This window comes from Pecten maximus, chromosome 14 (genome assembly GCF_902652985.1).
Source record: "Pecten maximus chromosome 14, xPecMax1.1, whole genome shotgun sequence".
Lineage (NCBI taxonomy): Eukaryota > Metazoa > Mollusca > Bivalvia > Pectinida > Pectinidae > Pecten > Pecten maximus.
The window spans coordinates 2399945-2412164 of record NC_047028.1 but is presented as its reverse complement, the minus strand read 5'-3'; the positions used below and the strand labels follow the sequence as shown (position 1 = coordinate 2412164).

At 37.7% G+C, this 12220-nt stretch overlaps 1 protein-coding gene across 5 annotated transcripts in view; it reads right to left on the bottom strand.

The window, feature by feature from the left end:
* Positions 1-11147, bottom strand: part of LOC117342787 (cohesin subunit SA-1-like) — a 58735-nt gene extending 47588 nt beyond the window's left edge. For all 5 annotated transcript variants that reach the window (XM_033905044.1, XM_033905045.1, XM_033905043.1 and 2 more), the window contains exons 1-7: positions 11090-11147; positions 5945-6053; positions 5121-5226; positions 4172-4294; positions 3163-3336; positions 1253-1457; positions 516-667 (exon numbers count right to left, since the gene is read on the bottom strand). In XM_033905044.1, coding sequence (XP_033760935.1) covers positions 516-667; positions 1253-1457; positions 3163-3336; positions 4172-4294; positions 5121-5226; positions 5945-6018 — 834 coding nt within the window. In that variant the 5' untranslated portion in view covers positions 6019-6053; positions 11090-11147. The remainder of the gene's footprint in view (positions 1-515; positions 668-1252; positions 1458-3162; positions 3337-4171; positions 4295-5120; positions 5227-5944; positions 6054-11089) is intronic.
* Positions 11148-12220: the final 1073 nt, after the last annotated feature.

Genomic DNA, 12220 nt, shown 5'->3' with positions numbered 1-12220 from the left:
AAGCCGAAAAATAACAACACTTTGTTGCCTCTCCTTCCTTAACATCCTCACCAATTTCCAGCTCAATCACACCAGTGTAACTGGAGAAGAAGTTTAAAATGTGTTTTTCAAGATGGTTGCCATGGCGGCCATCTTGGATTTCTGACCGACCTGAAAAATAACAACACTTCCTCAGGACCATCCCAGGATCATTTCAGGCAAGTTTCAGCTCAATCTCACCAGTGGAACTTGAGAAGAAGTTTCAAATGTGTTTTCAAAATGGCGGCAATTGCGGCCATCTTGGATTTCGGACCGACCCGAAAATTAACAACACTTGGTCAGGACCATCCCAGCATCATTTCAGGCAAGTTTCAGCTCAATCCCACCGGTGGAACTTGAGAAGAAGTTTAAAATGTGAAAAGTTTACGCACGGCGGACGGCGCACGGCAGACGGCGCACGGCGCACGACGACGGACGAAGCATGATGACTATAGGTCATCCTGACCCTTCAGGTCAGATGACCTAAAAATACAGACCTCCTGTCTCCTCTGTAACAGCATGTCCAACCTGTCGTTGGCACGTTTGGTCTGTTGCTTCTGTCGTTCAGCTTCGTACTGTCGTTGAGTGTTGTCCAAGTTGATACTCAGATTCAGTGCCACATCTACTAGAGCTGTCATCAACTTCATGGCTAGATGAAGGAAAGACAAATTTTGAATACCATCTTTTTCTACCATTTAAACTGTCAAAAAAATTGTCCAGTGAAACTGTGAAAATGAGTCTTATACTTGTTGATACCATCTCTTTTAACTATGAATCAGATGAAGAGGTAAGCTAATTACACCTCAGTCACCACAATACCTGGTAAATTGCCTTATTTGCTTTTACACTTTTCTTATAATTTCAAGCCACAAATAAACAGCAGAGTCAAACCAAAAAGTGTCTATCTTTACAAATGGTTTGTTTGAAAAATTGTTGAAAAGTTTTTAAAGTTTCTTTCTTTTTTGTAAAGTTCATAATCAATATTACATTTGGTCATGTGATGAAATGATATACAATGGCACAGTAAAAATTAAGAGATTTGGTCCGTGGTATTCAATTTTGTTGTCAGTGTACACCTTATGACACTTTTGGAACATTCTGAATAGGAAATGAGACGTATACAGCAGTATATTATATATCGTGAGTGTTCTGTTGCAGCACTAATGCTATGGTTGTCCACTAAAGCCTATTGTAACCAGCCATGAGTCTTAAATCCAACTATGTGAAAACCTACCTGCTAAAGTAGAGGTGTGTCTGAATGCTCGGACTTGGGAATCGGTGAGTCCGGTGAGGAGAGAGATGATGTTGTCCATCATATACTGGTCATAGATGATGCTGTACTGGCACTGTCGTACCAACACCTGTACGTACTCACAGAAGTTGGAGCGGAACTTTTTCCATTGCGGCCCACTCATTATCAGTGGGTAATCACCACTGTCCTGCAGGAACAAAGAGCACAAGAGTTAAACCTGATTATGAGGTGTTAAAGTCTTACTTCAAGAGTCATTGGTTTGTTTGTTTTTGTTTAACGTCCTATTTACAGCCAGGGTCATTTAAGGACGTGCCAGGTTTTGGAGGTGGAGGAAAGCCGGAGTACCCGGAGAAAAACCACCGGCCTACGGTCAGTACCTGGCAACTGCCCCACGTAGGTTTCGAACTCGCAACCCAGAGGTGGAGGGCTAGTGTTCAAGTGTCGGTACACCTTCACCACTCGGCCCCCTACTTCAAGAGTCGAGTAGAGACCAAGAGATATATTAAATGAAATATACTTGTGGATTATTTTCTATTGATACAGATTAGACATTTTACCAACATTAACAAATTCTGTATGACCTTGATTTGTTTATTGATGGTGTTTTCCATCTTAGTTGACCTTAAGATTTTGTCATTATTTTCTCATTTTTATGTCACAAAAAATGGGAACATAATTAATATTACCAAGTGGCTTTCTATATTGTAATGTTACCAAGTGACTTTCTGTGATGTAATGTTACCAAGTGACTTTCTATGATGTAATGTTACCAAGTGACTTTCTATGATGTAATGTTACCAAGTGAATTTCTGTGATGTAATGTTACGAAGTGACTTTCTATGATGTAATGTTACCAAGTGACTTTCTATGATGTAATGTTACCAAGTGACTTTCTATGACGTAATATTACCAAGTGACTTTCTATGATGTAATGTTACCAAGTGAATTTCTGTGATGTAATGTTACCAAGTGACTTTCTATGATGTAATGTTACCAAGTGACTTTCTATGATGTAATGTTACCAAGTGACTTTCTATGACGTAATATTACCAAGTGTCTTTCTATGATGTAATGTTACCAAGTGACTTTCTATGATGTAATATTACCAAGTGACTTTCTATGATGTAATGTTACCAAGTGACTTTCTATGATGTAATATTACCAAGTGACTTTCTGTGATGTAATGTTACCAAGTGACTTTCTATGATGTAATATTACCAAGTGACTTTCTATGATGTAATGTTACAAAGTGACTTTCTATGATGTAATGTTACCAAGTGACTTTCTATGATGTAATGTTACCAAGTGACTTTCTACGATGTAATGTTACCAAGTGAATTTCTGTGATGTAATGTTACCAAGTGACTTTCTATGATGTAATGTTACCAAGTGACTTTCTATGATGTAATGTTACCAAGTGACTTTCTATGATGTAATATTACAAAGTGACTTTCTATGATGTAATGTTACAAAGTGACTTTCTATGATGTAATGTTACCAAGTGACTTTCAATGATGTAATGTTACCAAGTGACTTTCTATGATGTAATGTTACCAAGTGACTTTCTATGATGTAATATTACCAAGTGACTTTCTGTGATGTTATATTACCAAGTGACTTTCTATGATGTAATGTTACCAAGTGATTTTCTATGATGTAATGTTACCAAGTGACTTTCTGTATTGTAATGTTACCAAGTGACTTTCTGTATTGTAATGTTACCAAGTGGCTTTCTGTATTGTAATGTTACCAAGAGACTTTCTGTATTGTAATGTTACCAAGTGACTTTCTGTGATGTAATGAAACAATGGCTGATAGAACAACACGAGATGATATCTCCCAAGTTAAAAAGTTATAATGTGAACACACGCTTATTTCACTTCTGTTCCTACCTCATCAAACTCCTCTGTCATTTTCCTGATGATTTCCGAGTGTTCTTGGTTAGCGTACATGTATGGACTGATCTTCCCCTTACAGCCGGATGACTGGACGAAAAACTGGATCAACTCCAGAAGTGCAGCATCCCTGTCATTCTTGTATTTTTCAATCCAATCGTCTACTGAGGACTACAAAAGCAAACAAAGCACTCATGAGAATAACACTTAATTAACACAGGGCTTTTTTGGGGCCGATTTAGGGCCCCATTCCCCACAGCATAATAGGATATTTTTCCCAATCTGACCCGTTAAAATTCCCAATCGAATGATCTATAAAAAAAATCATGACTTTAAAAATCTGGATGGTGCCGTCCTGTCTACGTTTTATTGGTTATTCTGGCCTGATAAAGGGCGATAATGCTCTAGAGTCTAAATAAGTAGAGCATAGATCCATATTTGTGTCTACTTGTTATTTTTACAATTATGTTCATTTTTCCCAAATTACCTGTTGCCGCACATTTTTTCCCAATCCCAAAGCCATAGGCCCCATTCCCAAAGTAGTGAAATAAAAACCTGTATCAGCAGCATGAAATTAATAAAACACTGATCTCCTGATGTCAGAAAAAACAATATAGGTGTTTAATTGTCACTGGTTAACTTTATTATACAATTATCTCCATTTATTTTTATCACGGATTGAAAACAATGAATGCTAATAAAATTATTGGGGTAGGTTTTGAGAAAGGCAGAACAATATGCTTTCAGGGAAGAGATGTGAAGTGAGATAGATCAATAACTAAACAATGAATTTTCACATTAAAAAAAACCCCACAAATGTTCACATGGATTCAAACATTTTTAATCAATTTTTCAGCACTAAAATTTTCTTAAGTCAAAGGAATTCAATAAAAAGCCTTTTTTTTTTTTTTTTTAGGGAGTCTGTTTGGATAATAATTTTCAATCAGCTTTGGCAAGAAATTTACTTGAGCACTGTAAACTTGTTGAACCTATGGATAATACTAACCTGTAACGATGACCGTCCTCCCCGAACCACATCAAACATACTGCCTGTTCCTGCATCCTCTTCCTCACCACTTTTCTTCCTCCCACGTCCACCACCCCCACCGCCAGCTTTTCTCTGGCGACCCTAAAGGGGACAAAGCATAAACAGAATTAACTAGCATCCTAAACATACACATTTCTCTGTGGTTTCAAAGTATATATGATATTTCTAAGTATTCTATAAATATACCTTTAACTACACAATTCATTTATTACAAACAGTCATACTGGGTATTGCGTAAGTAACAGTGACCGTGTCCCAAAAACCATTAAACTTGAAATTGTCTGAGATATTATGGTCCTTTATCAATGTGTGAAGTTTCACAGAAATCCTTCAAGGAATGAAGCTTCCAGAGCACTGACAACCTTAGGCTTTAAAAGTACATACATACAAGCTTAAGATGGATGGAGATCACATGTGAGTCACCCTGGTTTCACCAGTGGGAAACTAAATACAACTATTTCATATCATTACACTTGTAGAAGATTAAAAGCAAATTGTTATATTACAAGTTCAATCTGTTTAACTAGTTCAGACAAAATCAAGTAGAGTACAGATCTAGATAAGAAAGTTTACTGCAATTTTGAGTGAGAGAAAAAAGTCTATTACAGTATATCTTTCCATTACAATGAAAAGATGTTAAATACTGCAATTATTTATAATTCATGGTCTGAAGTGAATCTGAGGAAATATGATCAAAGTATGTTATAATTTAGAGAAGTTGTAAATTTGATGGAATTACAAAACTTAACACAATCGACAACCCAGTTCCCAATATTAGCCAATTGCAACAATTACAAAACTGAACACGATCGACCACCCAGTTCCCAGTTTTTTAGCCAATCATTTGCAAATTTGTAATGCATACTCTCAATATCTGATCAATCTATTTAAATATTTGACTGCTTACACCCCCATCTGGTGCTTTTCTCTGTCGTTTCTTTCCTTTGGAAACTACAACTTGGCCTGGTTCTTCAAAATCGCTGTCACTTTCTCTGTCATTGTGACTTTCTGGACTGTAAATTATAGGAACAAGTAAAAACTTTAACAAGAACAAAGACTAATCATTAATACTGACAACTGAAAAAAAATTAAACGATAATAGAAAGATATGTTGTTTACATAGTATCTTTCAAAGTCTACACGGAAAATATAAAATCATTCTCAAATGTGTACAATTTCATATTTTAGTAGTATATCTCAGGCAGATTAAGCAGAATTCTTGTTTTGTTTCACGTCCTATTAACAGCTAGGGTCATTTAAGGACGTGCCAGGTTTTGGAGGTGGAGGAAAGTCTGGGAAGTACCCGGAGAAAAACCACCAGCCTAATACGGTCAGTACCTGGCAACTGCCCCATGTATTGTAGGTTTTGAACTTGCAACCCAGAAGTGGAGGGCTAGTGATGAAGTGTCCGGACACCTTAACCACTCGGCCATACAGAATTCTTGTGCATACCAAGTTACCAACATGGAATTTTCAGCACAACATCCAACTTTAACCTTAATACCAAGGTGAATAAAACATGTGTATTTTGTATTGACAAGGCTTACCATCAATTATATTAACTACCAATATGCAGCTATCAAGTGAAAAAGATGAAATAAAAGTAATTGCACGATCCATTGCAAAAATCACAGAATCAAAATTCTAGATTCTACGTATACATGACCATATAGTACATCAGTTAGTCTGATGGAGTAATTTATGTAATTATAAGAATTTTTGATGACATACATGGATATTTCTGAAGAGGGTTCAACAGGAGCTGCAACATGTTCTTTCTTCCTCTGCCGCTTCGCTGCGGGCATCTTCTCAGATGATACTTACCCAATAATCCCGTAATCTACCAAAAGTTAAAAAAAAGTTAATGTAATCATATGTAGGTTTATCAGGATTGCACAATGTCAAGCAGTGGAGTTTATACATATACATGTATAGGGCTTTTTCTGAACGCTTTTTTGGGTCCATCGATGGGCCCCATTCCCAATTGAAATGATTCATATTTAAGCCAAATTCCTAAAATTTGCAGTTTAATCCTGTAAAATGATTACCAGGACATAAGGCTCCAAAATAATGCCAATATAGAACAGACAGCATTTGAAGACATTTCTGGATATGAAAAAAACAAAAAAGCCATCATCCTACTAAGTACTGTACTTTCTACAGGTTTGGACAATCATTACTCCTGTAACATAAGAGGCAGCTGGTCGGCTCTTTTTCTATCGGATATGATTTTGCCGACTACGACCTCTTATTTCCGAAGCACTAATTCTTCGATGCAGCTTGCTCCCGAAATCCATGCGCAACGAAATATGCTTGAACAAGAGGCCCATGGGGCCTGTATCGCTCACCTGGTTGGATTAGACCAAATGTCAAAATATTGTTCATATTCAATTTGTTTTATTTGTTAACCTCAAACAATGCTATATATGGTTATAGTGTGGGGATCCTAACTGCTTTAAAGATTAATGAAGTCAAGACTCTCTAAAGTCTGAAAGATCTCAAGAATTGTTTTTAAAACATGCATTCATCACTTTATGACTTGTAGCGATTTAAAGGAATGACCTCTATTTCCCCTTTTAGGCCCCGCCCCTTTGGCCCCTTTGGGGTCAGAGTCACCATTTATGCAAATCTGTTCCCCTTCTGCCAAGGATGTTTCTGACTAAATTGGGTTCAAATCCATTCATCACTTTATGACTTGTAGCGATTTAAAGGAATTACCTCTATTTCCCCTATTGGGCCCCGCCCCTTTGGCCCCTCGGGGGTCAGAGGCACCATTTATGCAAAATCTGTTTCCCTTCCCCCAAGGATGTTTCTGATCAAATTGGGTTCAAATCCATTCATAACTTTATGACTAGTAGCGATTTAAAGGAATTACCTCTATTTCCCCTATTGGGCCTCGCCCCTTTGGCCCCTCGGGGGTCAGAGTCACCATTTATGCAAAATCTGTTCCCCTTCCCCCAAGGATGTTTCTGACTAAATTGGATTCAAATCCATTCATAACTTTATGAGAAGTAGCGATTTATAGGAATTACCTCTATTTCCCCTTATGGGCCCCGCCCCTTTGGCCCCTTTGGGGTCAGAGTCACCATTTATGCAAAATCTGTTCCCCTTCCCCTAAGGATGTTTCTGACTAAATTGGGTTTAAATCCATTCATAACTTTATGACTAGTAGCGATTTAAAGGAATTACCTCTATTTCCCCTATTGGGCCCCGCCCCTTTGGGTCAGAGACACCATTTATGCAAAATCTGTTCCACTTCCCCAGGGATGTTTCTGACTAAATTGGGTTCAAATCCATTCATAACTTTATGACAAGTAGCGATTTAAAGGAATTACCTCTATTTCCCCTTATGGGCCCCGCCCCTTTGGCCCCTTTGGGGTCAGAGTCACCATTTATGCAAAATCTGTTCCCCTTCCCCCAAGGATGTTCCTGACTAAATTGGGTTCAAATCCATTCATAACTTTATGACTAGTAGCGATTTAAAGGAATTACCTCTATTTCCCCTATTGGGCCCCGCCCCTTTGGCCCCTCGGGGGTCAGAGTCACCATTTATGCAAAATCTGTTTCCCTTCCCCCAAGGATGTTTCTGACTAAATTGGGTTCAAATCCATTCATAACTTTATGACTAGTAGCGATTTAAAGGAATTACCTCTATTTCCCCTATTGGGCCCCGCCCCTTTGGCCCCTCGGGGGTCAGAGGCACCATTTATGCAAAATCTGTTCCCCTACTCCTAAGGATGTTTCTGGCCAAATTTGGTCAAAATCCAATAAGAACTTTTAGACTAGTAGCGATTTGAAGCAAATGTTGACGGACGACGGACGGACGGACGACGGACGCTGCGCCATGACATAAGCTCACCGGACCTTCGGTCCAGGTGAGCTAAAAAAACACTTAAGTGGTTGACAGGTCATTACAACGATGTCTACGCATCATTTATGCAATATATATCCCATATGTATGTCACAGACACAAATATATATTATAATCCGGTATAGAACACACAAGATACAAGTCCATGTCGTTGTAGCACTTTTCTAGCCGGTTTTAAAAATGGCTGCCTAAAGGTTGATACAAAATAGTTCTGGGTATTTCAAACGGAACGCAATGATACGGATTGTGTTGCATTCCGCTTGTAGGACATAGCTTGTAATACATAGCTTGTATTACATTTTTGTATTAACCGGCAAATCACATGGTATTTCTACTTTCACTACCGGCAGTATTGTCTGCTTGAGCTCTGCTTCGCTTCGGAAGAAGAAAACTCATAATCTGTGTGTTCGCTACGAAATTCTTCTCATTTAATCATGGGATTATGGAAAGGAATATATATATTATAGGACCCTGTTGATCATTCAAATGTAAGTTGACATGCAATATTTTTTTCAAAATACGAACTTTGAAAATTTCATCGTCAGCATCGGGAAAAATCAGCTATGGGCAGTTAGAGGTTACACAACACCTGTCAAAAGTATCTCGCAGTGTAAAACCTCTAACATTGTTGGAGTAGGGCAATCATATGCAATCCCCAGTCTTGATTTCAATGTGTCAATCCTGGCTTGTAATTGTATTCTGGCTATGTATAGATATGTAACCCAGTCTTAGATTCTGACTCGGATAACTCTCAGGGCTATCATACGTATGTGATCCCACAGAGAAGGAAAAAACCAGGATTACCTCCCTTGGACAAAGGTCAATGGAGACATGAATCCAGGTCTTCTCATAAGAGTATCAGTAATATAGATTCCCAAAACAACACTCCTCCAATAGCATTGTCATCATCATCGCGAGATAATTCGTATCATAGCGAAACCCGTATAAACAGTGATTCCGCTGGGAACACTGGAACTGACATGGGTCACCTAAATACTCACGTAAAGGTGACAGATGATGAATATGCTGCCAGTCATATCAGTGACACTGATATCAGGGAACAGAGTACAGAATCAAGTCCTGGAGTTAGGCGGTCTCAGAGAACCAGAAAACCTCCAGAACGGTTCGGTCAGTGGGTTTGTTCCCAAATGAAAACCGATAGACAGGAAATTTATGTTTAACCATACGTGTAGTATACAGTTTTGTAATGAGGTATAAAATATCACATTTTACATTTTATGAATGCCAGTTGTATCTTTGGTTAGGATGGATTGTCAAGGACATACATAATAGAGTATAACCAATTTGTAGTTGGGATTAGTGTATTCTGTAAAGTGATGGCAATACACCTATTGTTTTATCTAGTCTACTCTGGTATGTATCAGAGTATGCTGGTAATCCGTTATCGATAATTTAATAATTGTGAAAGTTATTATTTTACAGGAGGAATAATTTCCATTTATTGCAGGAGCTGCTCTCTTCCTATGTTGTTACATGTATTATGTAGTTAAAGGTTGTAAATAACTATCTATTTTTCTCATAGGTCGTCCAAGAATGGCTGTAGGAAAATGTGGGACACATTTTCATTACGGGGGGGGAATATGTAACCCAGTCTTATATGTGTACATGTTTATGTATGTAAATCTGTATATGGTCAGGGTTATATAATCACGTGATCTTGACATCCGTGTTGTGTGTTTGACATATATGTTGACATTGACCTGGACTCGGGACATCTGCAATGCGACAAGTACGACACTGACCGGAACTCGCACTGCACGCTCCAATTTCCCGCCGGACATAACACTCTAACATCCGGTCTGATGACCGCACCATCATTATGTGTTTTGCTCGCGAGGGCAACACATCGTAGGAATCATAATACTAGCCTTAGCTGCAAAGCTACTGAAGGATCGGGGTGCCGGATAGTCTGGTAAGCACAGCATATATGAGTAAACGTGTTTGTGTGTGAGTGTGTTAATTCTACTTTCGGTTTACCTGTATTTAATATTCGTATAGTCCGTTTCATTGTTCTGTGAGTAAGAATGTGTTTGTATATTACAGGTTTCTTGTATAAAGGAACCCGATGAAAGGAATAAAGTATGTTGCAGAGAATCGTTGTCCGATTGATCTTTAAAAAGAGCCTCATGTTACAGATATACATTTTGGACACCTAGATCTTGTCATCAACGTTAAAACTTTTCTTTATTTTACATATGTATGTTGACTGTGTATGTATAATCAGGTTAATTTTTACATCCCACAGTATGACCCCATTACTACAGTCACTAAAATTCACACTAGAAGGATAATATGTCTATATATAACTTTGAAAAGTTTAAATTGCTGATGAAATGGATAAAAAAATGAATATTTCAAAGAATGCACCAAACACAAACAATCCAAGGAAAATAAATTGTCAAATGACGAACATAAATGATGAGTTTAGCGTCCTAGGGGAGATAACACTTACGCCATATACCGATTGTTTTCACCAGGGGTGTTTGTTTACGATAGATTATATACACCTTTTGCTTAATAAAAATTAAGAAAATGCCATTGATATAAATATACGTGAAACACAAGAATTTCTTATATTTTGGGATTATTCCGTTTTTGTTAGAGGCTTTGTTTATGTACGGCCGAATATCCTGCAGTGCAGGAACGGACTAATAAGTTCACGTCTGCAACATATTGAATGAATAACTATGTCCTTTAAATAGAATTTTAAAAAATGCATGGAAAACAGGAGTCAGAGGCGAAAGTCGTTAGTGAATACCGGTTCTACATAACCGACGCTTAGCCTCGTCATCAATGAAGGCGGCCATTATGAACTTCTTTGTAACGTGTGTCGGTTTCCTTGAATTGCAACAATTCCCCGGATATTTCCAGCCATTATCACATTTCAGTAATTCTAAAATATAAACTTATATCTACATACCATGTTCTGACATTTTTGCACTCATACATCAAATCAAAACGTCAAAAAAATAACCCAAACTTACCGGTGGCGGGAACGATTCACTAGGACCTACACACTACGCAAAGAACCGGATGTAAACATTGATCATGTGATCTTTGTCCAGAGTAATCGCCCTTTTAACTTTCCCGCCAAAATATGAATGTATAGATACATGTGATATGTGTATTTAGACCTACCATTTGAAGAGTAGCACATTGTCAGTCTTTCTTTTCGCGAAATGGAATGAAGACAGATAGACTTAAATTCGGTTAAAATAATAATATAAATTAAGTTTTGAAATTTTGTTAGATGCACTTACTGTTTCTTTAATTTTAATAAAGAATTCTTTCCTTTTGGTTTTGTAAACCAAAATATTAAATATAATAAGATTGACAATGAAATACTACTAATAATAAAACATTATATTTATAAAATGCGATGTCTTCATGATTTCTTGAATATTAATGCACAATAAAAGTCCACTATAATATACAAAAGTATATAGCTATTAGTGAAGGTGATATTTCTAGAGAAAGGTTTGAAAAGGATTGGAAAAAATGGGAAAAGGTTGTAACTTTGTAAATGTAACCTAGTGTTCATATTACACAATGCATATGTACAGGTGTGTTGTAGGCCTACTCGTCATAAATGTCAGCGGTGTATCTGCATCTGTGTATGTATTGGACTGGACATCTGACCAATCGATGGGTGCATGGACATTTCACGCAATCTTCCCGCCACCGTAACTGAAGTATATAAGGTCGATGTCATGCGGCCCTGGGCCGGTAACTCCGCCGTAGCCGGTCCCAAGCCCGTGTTGAGAAAGGAGGAGGGGATCACCAACTGACAACATCTAACAGTCACCCCGGACTAATGTTCTAACCTAGAGTCGCGAGTAGAGGTTGTAACCTAAATCGAGACTTTAAACCAGCAACATCAACATCAACAGCCCTGGGTCGGCGCCCGACATTATATAATCGACATCTTGTGAGAGACGTCCATAAATTATACACATATATATATGCAAAGCATTATACATAAACCATTACCAATATGGATGCAGCCGTTCCCGGTTTCTTTTATTATAATACTATGTTGTAACTTAAATGTAATGTACAATACCGCTGTTTAAACTTAACGCGAACATCGCGATATATATGAATTTATGAGAGAT